This window comes from Manis javanica, chromosome 3, assembly GCF_040802235.1.
Source record: "Manis javanica isolate MJ-LG chromosome 3, MJ_LKY, whole genome shotgun sequence".
Taxonomy (NCBI): domain Eukaryota; kingdom Metazoa; phylum Chordata; class Mammalia; order Pholidota; family Manidae; genus Manis; species Manis javanica.
The window spans coordinates 66349424-66367143 of NC_133158.1; the positions used below are offsets into that span (position 1 = coordinate 66349424).

General features: G+C 42.8%; 1 protein-coding gene across 30 annotated transcripts in view; it reads left to right on the forward strand.

The window, feature by feature from the left end:
- ZBTB20 (zinc finger and BTB domain containing 20) overlaps positions 1-17720 on the forward strand; it is an 832086-nt gene that overhangs the window by 788482 nt on the left and 25884 nt on the right. For 28 of the 30 annotated variants that reach the window (XM_073231612.1, XM_073231628.1, XM_073231618.1 and 25 more), the window contains one exon: positions 7082-8686. In XM_073231612.1, coding sequence (XP_073087713.1) covers positions 7082-8686 — 1605 coding nt within the window. Of the gene's footprint in view, positions 1-5752; positions 5988-7081; positions 8687-17720 lie in introns of all 30 variants that reach the window. The other 2 variants (XM_073231642.1, XM_073231643.1) reach the window with 2 other exon arrangements.

Here is a 17720-nt window from a genome sequence, read left to right on the forward strand (position 1 = left end):
GGTGACTATTGAAAGATATGTACTTATTGCCATTGCAGGCTTTAAATTCGTGGTTACCAAAGGTTCAAGGTTAGCCTCTTTAGTATCTTACTGCCTAACTTAGCTCACTTATTGAGCTGTTATATACACTGTCTGGAGATTCTTTTCTTCTCTCCCTTCTTATTCCTCCTCTTCCATTCTTTATATGTTGGTTGTTTTATTCTGTGCTCTTTCGTGTTTCCTTTAACTGCTTTTAGTGGGTAGTTGATTTTATTTTTTTGCCTTTAGTTAGTATTTGGTTGGTCTGCTTTCTTTGCTGTGATTTTATTTTCTCTGATAACATCTGTTTAGTTTTAGGAGTGCTCCCATCTAGAACAGTCCCTCTAAAATACCCTGTAGAGGTGGTTTGTGGGAGGCAAATTCCCTCAACTTTTGCTTGTCTGGGAATTGTTTAATCCCTCCATCATATTTAAATGATAATCGTGCTGGATACAGTATCCTTGGTTCAAGGCCCTTCTGTTTCATTGCATTAAATATATCATGCCATTCTCTTCTGGCCTGTAAGGTTTCTGTTGAGAAGTCTGATGATAGCCTGATCGGTTTTCCTTTATAGGTGACCTTTTTCTCTCTACCTGCATTTAAAACTCTTTCCTTGTCCTTGATCTTTGCTATTTTAATTATTATGTATCTTGGTCCTCCTTGGGTCCTTTCTGTTGGGAGTTCTGTGTATTTCTGTGGTCTGTTCGATTATTTCCTCCCCCAGTTTCGGGAAGTTTTCAGCAATTATTTCTTCAAAGACACTTTCTGTCCCTTTTTCTCTCTCTTCTTCTTCTGGTACCCCTATAATACGGATATTGTTCCTTTTGGATTGGTCACACAGTTCTCTTAATATTGTTTCATTCCTGGAGATCCTTTTATCTCTCTCTATGTCAGCTTCTATGCGTTCCTGTTCTCTGGTTTCTATTCCATCAACGGCCTCTTGCATCCTATCCATTCTGTTCATAAATCCTTCCAGAGTTTGTTTTGCTTCTGTAATCTCTTTCCAGGCATCTGTAATCTCCCTCCAGACTTCATCCCTTAGCTCTTGTATATTTCTCTGCATCTCCGTCAGCATGTTTATGATTTTTATTTTGAATTCTTTTTTAGGAAGACTGGTTAGGTCTCTCTCCTTCTCAGGTGTTGCCTCTGTGATCTTTGTCTGCCTTTAATTTTGCCTTTTCATCGTGATTGAGATAGTTTGCAGAGCTGGCATGAGTGACGGCTGGAAGAACTTTCCTTCTTGTTGGTTTGTGGCCTTCCTCTCCTGGGAGAACAGCGACCTCTAGTGGCTTGTGCTGGGCAGCTGAGCACAGACAGGGCTTCTGATTCCTGCCCGGCTGCTATGGATTTTATCTCCACTGTTGCTGTGGGTGTGGCTTGCCTCAGGCTGCTGCTCCAATATGGTGGAGCCGCATTGGAGGGGGAGCGGCCGGGAGGCTATTTATCTCTGTGAGGGGCCTCCATGCTCCCTGCTGCCCAGGGGGTTAGAGTGTCCAGAGATCCCCAGATTCCCTGCTGCTGGACTAATTGTCCCGGGACGCTTCCATCTGGTTTTGGGGTCCCTGTCCCTTTAAGACTTCCAAAAAGCACTCACAAAAAAATAAATAATTAATTAATTTTTTTTTTAAAAAAAGCCACTCACTTTTCTTTGTCCCTGGGCACCAGCCTAAGGGACCCACTCATAGGTCTTGCTGTCCTGTTTCCCTAGTATCCAAGTCCCCACGCATGCACTGTGTCTGCGCTCTGGTCTGGATGGCTAGGGCTAGGTGTTTAGCAGTCCTGGGCTCCCTCTCCCTCCCCTCTCTGACTCCTCTCCTCCTGCCAGGAGCTGGGCTGGGGCTTGTATCTTATCCCCTTCGTGAGGCGCTGGGTTCTCGCAGGTGTGGATGTGGTCTGGATGTTGTCCTGTGTCCTGTGGTCTCTATTCTAGGAAGAGTTGTCTTTGTTATATTTTCATAAATATATGTGGTTTTGGGAGGAGATTTCCACTGCTCTACTCATGCCGCCATCTTGGCTCCACCCCATCTCAGCATTTTTAATCATAGGAAGGAAAAATTAATCGTATGCTTGTCCCATGTCCCTGTCCTACCTGACTGGTGACCAAGTTGCTAAGCAGCACCCACAGGCGATTGGGTAAAATTATCACCGATCACAATACATGGAAGAGCAGCCTTAGCATACTTAAGTTGTCCAGGTGCAATGTGAAGAAGTGTGATAGGAGAGGCTGGGAGGCCTGGCCACCTTGGCCCTGTTTCCTGTGCTGACCCACTTACCTCGTGTGAGCCTGGTGGCCCAGATTGAAAGCTCAAGGGCTTTTCAGCCCTGTCATTTGATTTAGACCTGTTGACTTGACCAAAATTTGCACTGGTTTTAATTTGAGAGCTGGTGTTTCCTCTCAAATCACAGAGACTTGTAATTTCCATCTCCCTCTACAGCACCTCACCCATAGACTAGTCTGGTTTTATATAACTTGACTGAGAAAGAACTGGATTTCACACTTAGTTAAAGGAGATTGTATCGCCTGCTGTTTCCTTTCTTGTTCACTTTCCTTTGCACATGGGCAGCCTTTCATTCCCATGCTAAGTCATACCCTTGGATACCCACAGTGAAGGGACAGGCAGGAGACTAGTTCCTACAAGAAAGAGAGCCAGTCCCTCTCTCAGCTATTTTACCAGAAGCAGATTTTCCCTTCAGGAGTCACTTCTGCTTCAGCCCATCTGTAGGGTGCTCACTCATGCAACACAATCACTTATTTTCTGTGGGAGAATCCCTTACATGTTTCCTGTGAACACCATTACAGGCTGACTCCCTGTTTTACCTCTAGTGGAAAGGAGATAGGTTATTATTTTAAAGCAAACAGAGAATTACTTTTAGCACTTTTTTTCCTTTTGCCCCATCAGTTCTATGTTCACACCACTGTGGGGTGGTTTTGGGGTGAGGTGGCGTCCCCAGATACACATAATCTTTGTAAAGTTGTATGGTTTTGTAGAGTTGAGAGGGTTTTTTTTTTTGAATAGCCCAAATGCCTATTCAGTGCCAATCTAGGAAAGAATAGAGTCAGCATTTTCACACCATTCCTTCCTATACAGTTCCTGAATAACCATCTAATCAAGATTTGTTTTCAATGGGGAACAAATCATCTACAGTAGAGTATTTCAGATTTATTCCATTGGAATCTATACATTAATGCCCATTGGATGAAAAGGACCTGCTTCACAAAAGCCTGAACATTGCCTTGCTGTGGCAGAAACTTTTTCCCACTGTATTAGTGTTAAAAATAAAAGAAAGCCTGGGAAAGGAATTACTTCAGCATTGTGTGCCCAAGGAATGAGGCGTGCTTGAATGGAGGGGCAGGGTCCCCCATAGCATCTGTACCCATATCAGCAAAACCAATGCAGCCTTTCACAGCTGCTCACTGCTCACTGCAGAGTATGACCAATGTACTGAGGGAGATGTTTCAAAATTATGTCTATAAAAATCCAACGAGGCTTGTCAGGTCACGTTGTAAATGTGTGCAGGTTTGAGTTTGTCTCTGGTTTTGCATGAACTTGGTGACAAATTACTGCAATAATCATAACAGATACTTAACAATTTTTGGTGATTACTTCTATAGGGTTACCTGGTGGTTTAGATAGACTTGGCAAGTTCAGTCAAACAAGCAGTTTGAGTTTTTTCTCATGAGCTTGTGAATGTATGTGTGTGGTGTGTATTGATGAAGGTGTGTGATACAGTGACAGCTTTTGATGTTGACCATTTCTATCTCAAAAGCAGCCTCCATTATCACCTTCGGTGCCTTTAGCTTTTATTCTATGTTCTGAGAATTAGGATGGCCCTAGATCTCTAGGCAATCTGAGTTTCGCTCCTCAGCCATCCTGTATTATGCCATGAAAAGGGCATCCAGGGGCATGGGCTCTAATCCCAGCCCTGCCTCTTCCTAGCTGTGTAAAACTTTGGTCAAGTCATTTAAACCCTTGGAAAGCCTCAACTTTCTCTTGCATCAAATAGTAAGAATAGGACCTGTCCTGAAAACATCTAGGGTGGCTTTTTTTGGTTTTTTTTGGTTTTTTTGGCCCAAAACAGATTTATTCTTTCATAGTTCTGGAGACCAGAATTCCCAAATCAAAGTGTCATGTTCCCTTCAAACATTCTGGGGAATACTCTTTCTTTGCCTTTTCTAGCTTCTGGTGATTGTGGCAATTCTTGGTGTTCCTTGGCTTGTAGACTAGGGTGGTTTTAAGGAGAGAAAATGTTACATGGGCAAGAGTTTTATACAGTGTAGAATGCTGCATGGATATTAATTATGATTATTGTGGTAGAGCTTCTTCGCAGATAAGTTTTGGGAACAGATCATTCTGATAGAGAATAATCAGAAGAGGACAACTTCATCACAAATAATCTCTAGTGATACCATTGTGACTGGTGCTATGAGTAAATGTGTGTTTAAAGAGTATGTTCACCTGTAGGGAAAAACAATAAATAAATCCATCCTACTAAGAAATAATGATTCTCGCAGAGATGCAATCTGTTTCAGTGTTTACTGTTTCACTGAATGAACGAGACTTTGGTGGTAATAAAATGGTATATAGAAGACTACACTTTAGTGCTGGGACAGGTTTGTTATCTCTTGGCATTATTCCATTTCCAGACTTAAAAGAGAGATGTTCTTTAAGTTTGATGACTGAAACATATGTTGAATTCCCAAGGCCTGGCTAGAAACATGAACACTTTTTGGTTCATGGGTAGGTATAGAAGTTGCTGGAGAACATACTGGACAAATCTTCCCATAGATTTACAGCAATCCCATGGACACCTAAGGGCCAAACTTCATTCTAAGCAAAGCAGGCAGTATAGTGAAGCAGGTAAGAGTGTGAACTCTGGAGCTAGACTGCCTGGGTTCAAATGTCAGCTCTACCACCAATTGCCTAGAAGCAAGTTTCTTAATTTCTCTGGCCCCATTTCCTCATCTGAAAAATACGGATAATACTATCTATACCATAGGCTCATAGTGAGAATTAAAATGAAATAATATTCTCAGAGTAGTTAGAACAGTTCTAACAGTAGTTAGAATTTGACACGTGGTAAGCTCTAACAAATATTTTTGTTATTATTATTATTATTATCATGGTACATAATGTTATAGCCACCCATGCATGGGGAACCTAGCAAAAACTTGGAATTTGGTCTGTTGACTAATTTCCTGAACATTCCTTCTTGGTTTCTTGGGGCCTTCCTTTGAGGCCATATTTTATATTTATATTTTATTTTATATTTATTATTTTCATAGATATAAAATGCAATAGTTAGTATTATATGTAATACATAAATTATTTATTATATTTATATTCTATATTAGCACAGTTACAGAGGATTCACCATGATTCTTTAATCTGGCAAAGAAAATTTGTTTTACATAAAATGACAGACAGGAAACCATGGCCTAATACAGTATTTTAGGCATGTAAAAGACCGGATGGAAGTCAGAACAAGAGGAAATTCTCTTATGCAAAAATTAGTGCAAATTGTATCACTGAGTGAACATAGATCCTGCAGGCATTTATTAAGTTAAGTGGATATGTGGGAGGCTGACCAAATGTAAAGATGGGAACAACAGAAATGAGTAAGTATATAAAAGGACTTGGCACACCCACTGAGGTGGGAAAGCATGAGATTGAGTGAAGCAAGGGAGAAAAGCAAATTGAGCTCACCCTTCCCTGAACAGGTCTTCTCTCCAAAGGCAGAGCAGAAAGAACCTGAAGAAGTGGGTGTTCCTCCCGGCTGCAGGCCATTACCTCTGGGGCTACTTCTGACAAGACAGGGATCCCGGTCACAGGCCAACAGTCAAAGCCACCTCGTTTTGAAAGCCTACCTACTTGGCCTCTCTGAAGTCGATTGTTCAGTTGTGAAGGAAACATTGGGGAATCTGAGTGAAGAATGATTGGAAAGAGGGATTCTTCAGAGCCATTTCAGAGGTAGAAAACTAGGAAAGCCCTAAGACTTAATGTTATAGCCACCTGTTTTCTTTCTCAGTCTGTGATCCAAATGTTACCAATATTATCCCCTGTCTGCACAGCCTGGGGTGTCACGGGTCAGGCTATCCACAGCCTCCATGCAGCTCCACGTCACCTTCCTACTGGGAGCTGTTCGATACTACACTCTAGCAAGTCCATAGAGCACCCTATTGTCTGGGGTGATCATACATCCCACTCCTGGCTTACTCCTGCTGTCCTCACCTAATTATTAACAGTGCTCCCTTTCCCTCTCAGAAGTGCCCTGTCTGAATGACAAATACCACCTAGTGTACTCCAGTCCCCCAGGTTAGTGCTGCCATCTCTGTCCTTTTTAACATTTGTTCTTCATTAAGCTTCAGAAAATTCAAAAAACCACCCATCTCACATACAAACACCCTAGAAGGTGCTCAAACATTTTGTCAGAGCTGTCAAGAAGAATAACGGAAAGCAGCAGCAAGTGCCCCGTGAGCTAGCAGATCGCAGTCTACAGCCCATCCCAAAGCAGGAAAACATGGTGGTAGTCTTGGGTGGACATCTTAGTCTATGTTGAATTTTCCAAGAATTTTTGAATGGTGTGGATTTGGTATTATCTCATATAAATTAATAGGGAGGGAATTTATTTTTTAACTGTGAATACTGTTGCTGAATGTAAACTTTCCCAAGGGACCTGGACTAGGCTATATAAAATGGAGGTAGGAACAAGTCTTCCATTTGCCTTTCTGTTCTTATTGCAGAAGTTGTAGGGGTAGCAAACAAATGAACCATCTGTTTTTTAGGCTGCTCTGCTTCAACTGACAACCCTGGCTAAAGTTCTAGGGGATTAGTATGGAGTCAATACCTGAAATAGCTGGGGCACTGTTGGGACAAAATCCAAGGTCTCCTTCCTATAGGCCACCATATCAGCAGCTTGACCCCTGAGCAAAGCTGACCATCTTGCCACAGCATGGCAAGTGCTCCTTGGAGCCATGAGCCTTACCCACCTGAGACCTAGGTGTTAGAAATGCAGTCAGCTAGCTCTGACCCATGCTCTGTCTTGTGTCTGTCTTGCGGTGCAGGTGACATCAGTTGCAAGGGGATGACCGAGCGCATTCACAGCATCAACCTTCACAACTTCAGCAATTCTGTGCTCGAGACCCTCAACGAGCAGCGCAACCGTGGCCACTTCTGTGACGTGACGGTGCGCATCCACGGGAGTATGCTGCGCGCACACCGCTGCGTGCTGGCAGCCGGCAGCCCCTTCTTCCAGGACAAGCTGCTACTGGGCTACAGCGACATCGAGATCCCATCCGTGGTGTCAGTGCAGTCAGTGCAAAAGCTCATTGACTTCATGTATAGCGGCGTGCTTCGCGTCTCGCAGTCGGAAGCCCTGCAAATCCTCACGGCCGCCAGCATCTTGCAGATCAAAACGGTCATCGATGAGTGCACGCGCATCGTGTCGCAGAACGTGGGCGATGTGTTCCCGGGGATCCAGGACTCAGGCCAGGACACGCCGCGGGGCACTCCAGAGTCAGGCACATCGGGCCAGAGCAGCGACACTGAGTCAGGTTACCTGCAGAGCCATTCGCAGCACAGTGTGGACAGGATCTACTCAGCACTATACGCATGCTCCATGCAGAATGGCAGCGGTGAGCGCTCCTTCTACAGTGGGGCAGTGGTCAGCCACCACGAGACAGCGCTGGGCCTGCCCCGTGACCACCACATGGAAGACCCCAGCTGGATCACGCGCATCCACGAGCGCTCACAGCAGATGGAGCGCTACCTGTCCACTACTCCCGAGACCACGCACTGCCGCAAGCAGCCGCGGCCCGTGCGCATCCAGACGCTGGTGGGCAACATCCACATCAAGCAGGAGATGGAGGACGATTATGACTACTATGGGCAGCAAAGGGTGCAGATCCTGGAGCGCAACGAATCCGAGGAGTGCACGGAAGACACTGACCAGGCCGAGGGCACCGAGAGTGAGCCCAAGGGCGAAAGCTTCGACTCGGGCGTCAGTTCCTCCATAGGCACGGAACCCGACTCGGTGGAGCAGCAGTTCGGGCCCGGGGTGGCTCGGGATGGCCAGGTAGAACCTGTCCAAACAGAGCAGGCCACAGAAGCCCCTGCCGAGGGCAGTCAGCAACCGCACCAGCCAGAGACAGGAGCCTCCTCCCCAGAAAGGAGCAGCGAGGTGGAGATGGACAACACGGTCATCTCTGTCAGCAACAGCTCCGACAAGAGCGTCCTGCAACAGCCTTCGGTCAACACATCAATTGGGCAGCCATTACCAAGTACCCAGCTCTACTTACGCCAGACGGAAACCCTCACCAGCAACTTGAGGATGCCTCTGACCTTGACCAGCAACACACAGGTCATTGGCACAGCCGGCAACACCTACCTGCCGGCCCTCTTCACTACCCAGCCCGCGGGCAGCGGCCCCAAGCCTTTCCTCTTCAGCCTGCCACAGCCCCTGGCAGGCCAGCAGACCCAGTTTGTGACAGTATCCCAGCCCGGCCTGTCGACATTTACTGCACAGCTGCCAGCGCCACAGCCCCTGGCCCCCTCTGCAGGCCACAGCACAGCCAGCGGGCAGGGCGAAAAAAAGCCTTATGAGTGCACTCTCTGCAACAAGACCTTCACCGCCAAACAGAACTACGTCAAGCACATGTTCGTCCACACAGGTGAGTGCAGGCCTCCTCCCAGGCTGGCAGTACGAGGCGGGTATGAGGCAGCTGTGGGAAGGGAGGGGCAGGGCAGCAGGGAGAATGGAAGGCTTGGGGTCACCTCTCAGATTTTAAGGAGACCCCACTGTAAGGCATCTTCAAGAAGCCCCAGCTGTGCCCACATCATAGTAACAAAGCACCCTACCACCAGATTATAAAATCAGAGAAACCCTTTATGGAGAAAGGCCAAATGGGGAAAAGCCTGATAAAGAATTGGCTGGCACAATATCCCTTAAGTACATTAAACTTTATAATATATTTTCTGACCCTACATGTTTAGAATTGGAAAAGTCCCTGGAGATTATATACTCCAGTCACCCATCTTACAAACCAAAGTCCTACAGGCAGAGCAGGGCTGAGGGTTCGAGTCTGTGGTAAACTGTATTTGAACCATCAGCTTGAAAAGACCGCAACTAGCCTGATTCAAGAATGAGCGGAAATGAAGAGGAGTGATAAATACACTCTATTTTCTACTGCTTATTCTCTGTTTTCAACATCCAGAGACCACAGTCTGTTGTGGGTATTACCTTTTAAAAAGACAATAGACTAACCGGGCCACTCTGAGAGGACTGTGATCAGGATGATGGAGCGACGCGAAGGCATATGAATCGGACTTGGAAGTCTTAGGGCTGCTTGGCCAGCAGAAAAGAAGACTCATACAAGCCATATTCAAGTGTTTGAGCTTCACGCACACCCCAGTGTAATAGTTAAGCTGGATCTCTGCAGCCAGATTTCCTGGGTTTAAATTTCTATTTAGCCACTATGAACTTTGTCACCTTGGGAAAATTTCTTAACCTTCTATACTTCCATTTCCTTGTCTATATAATGAGGATAATAGTGATACATCTTTCTTATAGTGCCATTTTGAGTATTAAGTGAATTAATATATATGTTCTTAAAACAATTCCTGGTACATCATAAGCTCTCTGTAAATAGTAGCTATTTTTAGCACTATTTACAGAGGTGAGTGCAGGCCTCCTTTCAGGCTGGCATTATTTAAATGGTTGGTAGGAAAGAAGACATTAAGCTTGTTCTCTTTGACTCCAAAAGGTAGTACTGGGCCAGTGATTGGAAGCTATAAGGAGATTCTTTCAACTAAATAGAAGAAAAAGTTTGTTAACAGAGCTTCTCTTAGGTGGGATAGATAGCCTTCTAAAGGAGTGGGTTATAATTAGAAGTGTTCAAGGAGAGGATGGATGATCATTTCATAGGGATGTTGCAGAGATGATTCAATCATCAGGTGAGTTGTTCATCAAAATGATGTTTCATTCCTGAATTCTGTGACTCTAGAGCTAAGATCTCCTGACCTCCTAGCCAGTGCCCTTTCCTAGCTCTTTAAGGGGACAAAGAAGTGAGAAATCCCCAAGTGCTCCTCCATAAAAGTGACCACTATTATGATATGATTTCACATAGATTCTCTTTACTTGCAAATACCCATCCCAGGGCTAATCACTGTATATGAAATTCCTATCATGAGAGTCACTCTTCTGGTAAACCTCTAGTTCCAGAGTACCTCTGTGAAATGACAAGTAAATTGCTAAGGGGAAGTTACATACTTGAATTACAATACACAAAAGCAATTTAGTTCCCTAAAGCAACCTTGTTTCTCAGATCAGCTAGCAGCAATTTAGGGGACAGGACATAAACCAGATAAATTTAAACTGGGGAACAGAAGGGAAGGAGAGCAACAGACCCTGAGACAAGGTAGACAGCATGGAAGTGAACAGCTGAAATAGGACATAACTTGAAATGAAGTTGGCCTTCTTTGCAGTTCATCTTAAGTCAAGACACTATGCAAATATATGTATGTGCCTTTACGTGAATCAATTCTTCTCCAAGATGACAGTTTTCACATCTCCAAATAAACATAGCAATTCACTACTTAATTTTGGAAGAAAAACACGTAGTGTAAGTCACTGTGTTCATTTGGGGTAAATATGAATGCACTAGTAATCTGAGATCAATCAAGGGAAGTTTTTCATGTGATATGGGTAGGATCATTATTTGGTAAGTTAATCAAATAGTAGTAGTTTTATTTATGTGGCAATTTATGATTTACAGGGTATTGCTTTATTCCTCTGAATAGCTATCATATACACCATCAAATTAAAGATTTGGTGGCGGGGAGGGGCTAGTGGGGTGGGGAGAGACCATTTGTAGAAGTATCTGCTTAGCCAAGGTTAACTTGCTAGTTTGGATTTGTAAACATTACTATTCCATCCTCTGTGCATCTCTTCCAGTCGATCTAGTGGATATAAAATTCCCATATTTGAGTAGAACACATATTGAAATAAGGCTTTAAATTCATCACATAAAATTTTCCGTGTTCTACCAAAAATTGTCTTTTTGGTGTATAAACACATCTAACCAATGAATCCACTAAATGATTTTGTGGTTAACCTAAGTATTATCCCATGAGAAAACTAGTAGTGGGATTGCACATTTAGACATCATAGTTACAAAAGCTACAAGTAAAGCCATTTTATAAATCTGAGTTATGCTCAGTGTTGCCTTCAGATATCTAGTAAACAATAAAGAGCCTCTGTAAATTATGAAGGTCTTTATATTGGTTTGTATAATATGGCTACATCTGGGAATAATTAATAATGTGTATGTATCATTTGAGCACCTCATTTAAATGAAGCCACACTCTTCCCTTTCACCTCAGAACGATTTGGCAGTGGCAGTTTGGAAGGGCCATGTGTCTACCAAGACTTTTGTCTAACTGAAGGAATCCACAACCTACCAAAGTTAAAGACCAACTGGTCTAGATTTTCAAAAGGCAAGACAGCCTGGACATATGGAAGTAGTTCAGGACCTGGATTCACTGTGGCCTACATTTCAAAACAAACTTCTCTCCAGTTTCTTGGGAAAATATTTTTTTAAATGGGACATCCAAACTTTACAGAGCCTAGTGGAAATGATAAAAATCCAGAGAAAAAGCCCAAATGTTCGTCTAAAAAGATTCTAGAGAGTACTGGGGATACTTGGAAGGGTAGGGATGTATTCAGTATTCTTATCTATACTCTAACTGAAAAGAATCTTATTAGGAAGAGTAGCTTGTAAAAGAAGAGAAATGTGGGTTCTTTGCATCATAGCTACCATGCATAGTAGCTGGCTTTGCATTTCAGTTACTCCAAGATTTAATGTAAATGGTACTTGTTTTCAATACCTCCAGATTCCAAATAAAATTCTGTGTAGCTATATTAATGTCTGAAAGGAAGTGTTTGAGACAAATTTGTCTATTAGATTAACTTTGGAGCTAAGCTCTGCCTTAGAGAACCAAGGAAGCCCTGGTTGCAAAGCATATTCTGTAATGATTCTGAATTTAGAACTTTGGGTTGGGACATAAGAGAAAGACAACTGTACTAGAATTAGATTATTTGGGTTTAATCTTGGTACCTCTCATTGGTTGTATGGCATTAAGCAAATAATTTTCTAACCCTCAGTTTCTTTGAATTTAAAATGGAAATAATTTTCTTGCCTTTTGAGTAGCTGTTAAGGTATGATACATTTAAGAGCTTTTCATAAAAGGTTTTAAAAAAGTCACCATCATTATTCCTTTAGCCCCCTCCACCCAGGAAACACTGAATTTCTTTGCTGTAGTTCCCATCTCTGAGTAATAAGCTCTTGACATGTTTCTTTCCTCTGTAGAATTCAAATGCTGAAGAAATGTGATGCTCCTTGGGTTTCCCTTGAACTTCCTTCATAACATGTTTTCTCATTCCTTAATGATATTTTTAAAGGAAAAGAGAATCCCTCACCTAACCATTCTGTCCACTGCCAAAGAAATCACAATAGTACTTCATTTCTTCTAAAAGTTTCTCACGTTCACTTTACTGAGGCTTCATAGAAGTTGTAAGAAAGGAAACCAAGAGTTAAGGACATATTTGAGAATTAGAGAAAAAAAGCAGACAACACAAACCATCCTGTCCTGCAACAAAGCAGGTCTCTACGTCCCCTTCCCCCAGAAAGAAAAAAAACAAAAGGGAAAGGAACCAGGATGGCAGGGAAAGACAGAGGGCGGAGAAGGAAAGCCTTGATGTCCGTGGGAACTTGGACAGCAAGCAACAGGGAAAACTCAAAGATGACCCGAGCAGTGGTTCTCAAAGTGTGATCCCCAGCCCAGCACCGTGCAAATTCTCAGGCCCACCAGAAACTCTGATCTGTGTTTTAACTAGCCCTGATTTACACTAAGTTGGGAATCAGTTCCCCAAAGGCCCCGGGTGATTAGGAGGAGGATAGCATCAGGTTATATAACCTTGTTCTCTAAAATTGCACTTAGAAGAATCTATGTGTTTGGAAAAAATAAACCAGTTTTCTTAGTTGAAAGTAACAGCTTGATTTTATAGTGGATAAATTATGTTATGAAAGTAAATATCTCACATACGTAAAGTGAACTTGGTCTCTCAAACTGTACAAGTAACATGGCAAATATACCCTTCTGGCACTTGAAAGTACTGCCTTTTATTATCACTTTATGGGCATCCTTACACCTGCCCATTCTAATGAACTCCGTAAGAGTAAAAACAAGTAGACAGATAGATAGATCCTGTACTCCAGTGTACTCCACATACCTTACACATAATAAGTATTGAATAAATATTTGATCAGTGAATGAATTGAATCCTTTTCTAATGATGTCTGATCACTTCCACAAGAATGAAGTGTTCCATTTCCACAGAGTTGTTTGTTTATTGCATGAAGTAACTCCATAGAAGTAATGCAAAAATACTTTGCATATTTATATATCGAGTACATTATCCTAGAATCTGAATATGTTTCAGGTACCACATGGTATTTTTTCTTGCCTTGCTCTACATAAAAAAATTGCACACATAAGACTGACCACAGTAGCATTCAGGGTATTTTTTTTTTTTTGCCACCAAGTATAGCACAATTTAGCAAACAAAAATACTAGATGCCCAGTTATATTTGAATTTTGGAAAAACAACAAGTATATTTTTAGTCTCAGTATGTCCCATGCAATATTTGTGACATACTGATACTAAAAATTGATTCATTGTATATCTGAAATTCAAATTTAACTGAGTGTCATGTATTTTATCTGGCAATACTATCTGGTAGAGCTTTTTTTAAGACCTAATTTTAGGACTTTTTGCTTTAAAATACACAGATTAATATACAGGGTAGTATGTGTAGTTGCTTCATAAATATTTGTTGAGTTAGGGAATGAATGTTCAAAACTGTGGGCATGCTTTCTAGAATTTAACTCAAAGGACTTATACATAAGTGCATTATTTTCTCAGCAAGACTTAAATTTCCTTTCCTTTCTTTTTCTTTTTTTTTTGCTGGAAAATATATTGTATCTGCATTCCCACTTGTATTTTCTTCACCAACAAATGGTAGATATTTGAGGCTTTTTCTGAAACATATTGTCAATAGTCCATTCATTGGTCACTGTTTTTAACCCATTAGTGTCCTCTGCACATACAATGATTTTGTTTGTTACCTTGAGAAGCTCAGTTATTTCAGCATAATTTGACATAAATAGGTATAGCAATAATAGTGACATAGTAATGTTAACAATAGTTTATAATACTGAGATCAAGATGATAATGTGATAATCCTCATACAGAATTCAGGCAATTAATTATATCAAGCCAGTAGAGTAATGAACAAGTATAAAGTTTAAAGTAAGAAAGCCTTGGTTTTACCACTTTCTGACTGAGTGGCCTTAGGTAAGGTCTACAATCAATCTGAGCCTCAGTTTGTTGCTACATAAAATATAGATCTTAATAGTACTTAGTTTATATGGTTGCTTTGAGACTCAATTTATGTGAAAGCACTTAACTGTAAATGAAGTTACTGTAAAATTATCAAGGCCATTTTGGAACATATATGTTGTATGTTATAGCAGCATATATATTTCACAGCATAATCCTGGGGGGGAGGACATTGTTAATGGAAGGAGGTGATAATCTGGCTGAGCTGGTATCATATTCTCAGCAATTACTACTTGTTGCATACCCTTAGGGATGTTATTGTACCTCCCTAATGGAAATACCATCTTCTGGGGGTGTTACCATCTATCCCACTCATAAAGTCATAAAAAAAAAAAGTCAAGTAACACGGATGAAGTTCCCTGAGATCTTCAAAATCTGCTTAACACTGAAGTGTTTCAGTCATCACTGAAGCCACAGGTGTTTTGTGAGTGGGCAGCCCCCGCTAGACAGCCTCACGGCCCAGCCTATCAGGATAACACCTGGAACTGCAGAGGAAGGTTGAAAGGCAGGCACACCAAACATATCTCAGATGTGCAGGCCTTCCTCCAACTAGACTCCTGTGGTGGAGAGCAAGCTCTTCAACCAGAGGAAGCCCTGCATAATCGTGTCTGATCATGTGCCACTGTGGTCACTGTACCTTTCCCATTTTCTGTTCCAGTCTTGCTTTTCTCCATTCAGGGGCCCATTCTGCTTTCTGCACACAGAGCCACCTTCCTCTACCCATATTCGTCTCTCCTCCCTCTCACCAGGCACCCAGTGCTGGTCCCTGGCCTCTCACTCGACTCACCTGGCGAGGAGGTGTTGTGCCAGAGCAGGTGAAGGAGGAGGGGCCGCGGGAACAAGAGACACGGCCAGGAGCGGTACTTCCCAGCGGTGGCCACATGTTGGCAACAGCGCTCGCTGTCCTTCCTGCAGCCCAGGGGGGAGGCTGGTCAGAATGAGAATCAGCAGAATAAACAGGTTCCTGCTGAACCCCCAAGACAGAGGACACTATTCAGAATCAGGGTGTCTCAGCCCATCAGGGGATCTTTTGAACTTCAGGCAGACCCTCTGCATCTACCGACTGAGCAGCTCTCCCCTCCTCTTTTTGTTCCTCACCTAGAGAGATGCTTACTGTCATGGTAGAGTAAGTGTCTGCGATAGTCCCCCGGGAGGGGTTTACAAGCCTCTCTTCAGAGAGCAGGCATCAAAACATGGAGCAAAGCACACACATTCACTACCCCCTCCCACCCTCAGAACTGTGAAAGGCACTGCCTCCCTCTGGTGTCTCCCAGGGCTGTCTTCTCGGCCTTAGGAGCTCAGTTGCAGCTTGCTAAGAAATCCTCTGTCTATGCTGTTTGCTGACTGTTTATTCATGGTATGACTTCTTCCCATTAACATATGTAACTGAGAGCAGACTATAGCCTTAACTCTAAAGTATACAGCTGTGATATAATCACTTGCTTATTGATTATCCAAAACAGTTTTCATTGACCCTGAGTTGGCTTCCTCAAGCCATGCAAGTTATTTCTCAGTTGGTTTCATTTATCATCAGTTCCTTTGTGCCTAAGGGAACAGAAGGATTTTTCTCTTAAAATGATCCCATACTCTGTGTTAAGTGCTTTTATCTCTTCAATTTTCAAAATACCTTCACAAGGCAGGTTCTTCCTGTGTTACTCTTCAGTAACAAATAAGGAAACTGAGGCTTAGAGGGGTTAAGTAACATGCCCAAGCCACTCAGCCAAGGAAATGGGGTTCGTATCTAACTCCTGCCCCTGTAGAGTCCTAAAAATGGATCATTTTAAAGTGAAGAGGGGCTTATATGATGCTCCCCCTCATGCTACAAGTCTTGTGTCTGCTTTCTATTTCATATCTCTTTCTAGCAAATCAGACTTGCCATTCCCGGCCATAGCTCAGACCTGAAAAGCCATCTGCTGCCACTCATCTATCCTCTTCATTTCTCCACATTGGATGCAACAACCAGCAGGCCACATCCACGTCATATATGATGTTGAAAGCCTTTGGGATCCCTATAAATAATATGCTGGCAGTAATGGGAAAGAAAAATATTAACATTTCTACTGAGTGATATTATTTCAAATCCATACACATAGAAATGAAAGTTGCAGACACCTGAATAATGTGGATATGCACCCCACTGAGTAAGGCAGTTCCTGAAATGCCTATACTCCCCAACACAGCACCTTAATAATTATGGAGAGCACTTTCCTTTAAGGAGCTCCCAAGTACTTTACAGACATATTTCCTCATTAACTATCATACCATTGTTCTGTGACAGGAGAGGGAACAGGATATTTTGCCCTATTAAAAATGTGGGGCTGCCACTGCATTGAGCGATTTGAGCAGGTTGCCCTCAGGTCCTGCGCTGACAAGGCCTGGACTCAATCCTCAGGGGCTGTGGGCCATGGTGGGCAGAAGGCCCCTAAGTCTGCAAAGGGCCATGGCAAGTGCTTGGTGCAGCTCCTCACACAGAAGGAGAATGAATCCAGGGAGGCTTAGAAAGCTCAGAGTCACACAGATCATTAAAAGCTGGACCAGTACTACATGCCTACAAACAGCATACATGTCTGTGCTATGGAGGGAAACATGACTACTGGGAAGGATCAATTTATAGCCCAAAAGGTATGAAAGCAAAAAGCCTTCAGTGATCTTGCCCAGAGGAAAACACACTAGAAGAAGGTGAAGGTTCCAAACAACAAGGGCATTTTAACATACAGTTTCAACTTCCTACCAGCCAGAATACCCTCTGGAACTTAAGAAGGCATGCTGCCTACTAAAGGTGACTGGTGGACATGTTTTAAAAGATAAGTTGGACAGCCTATCATCACCTCTAGAAAGCATACTGAAATCATGAGGATGGCAAAGACCAGCTTGAGTCCCAAGCACAACTTACGGCTGATAGAAATGTTTTGACTAAAAATAACATGCCTCTCTTAGGGAATCTCTCATTTTGGAAAAAAATGTACCTACATAAACATTGCACACTGAACCCTTTGCTTAGAAACAATGAGGCTTCTCTAAATTCCTCCACGTCAGTCTAAAAGTGAAATTCTTCTCTTCTAACCTTGAGCTCCCATGAGTCATGCTGCCCCATCACCTCTTGTCCCAGGAGAATGACGGGAGAGGAAACCAGAAGAGAGTTGAGAGGAGAGGGAGTCAGGGGAAAATGCTTGAGAATAACTAAAGGAGAAAGAGTTCAAAGACCAATGAAACTGTTCAAGAAGTTTGGGGAATAATTCCTGAAT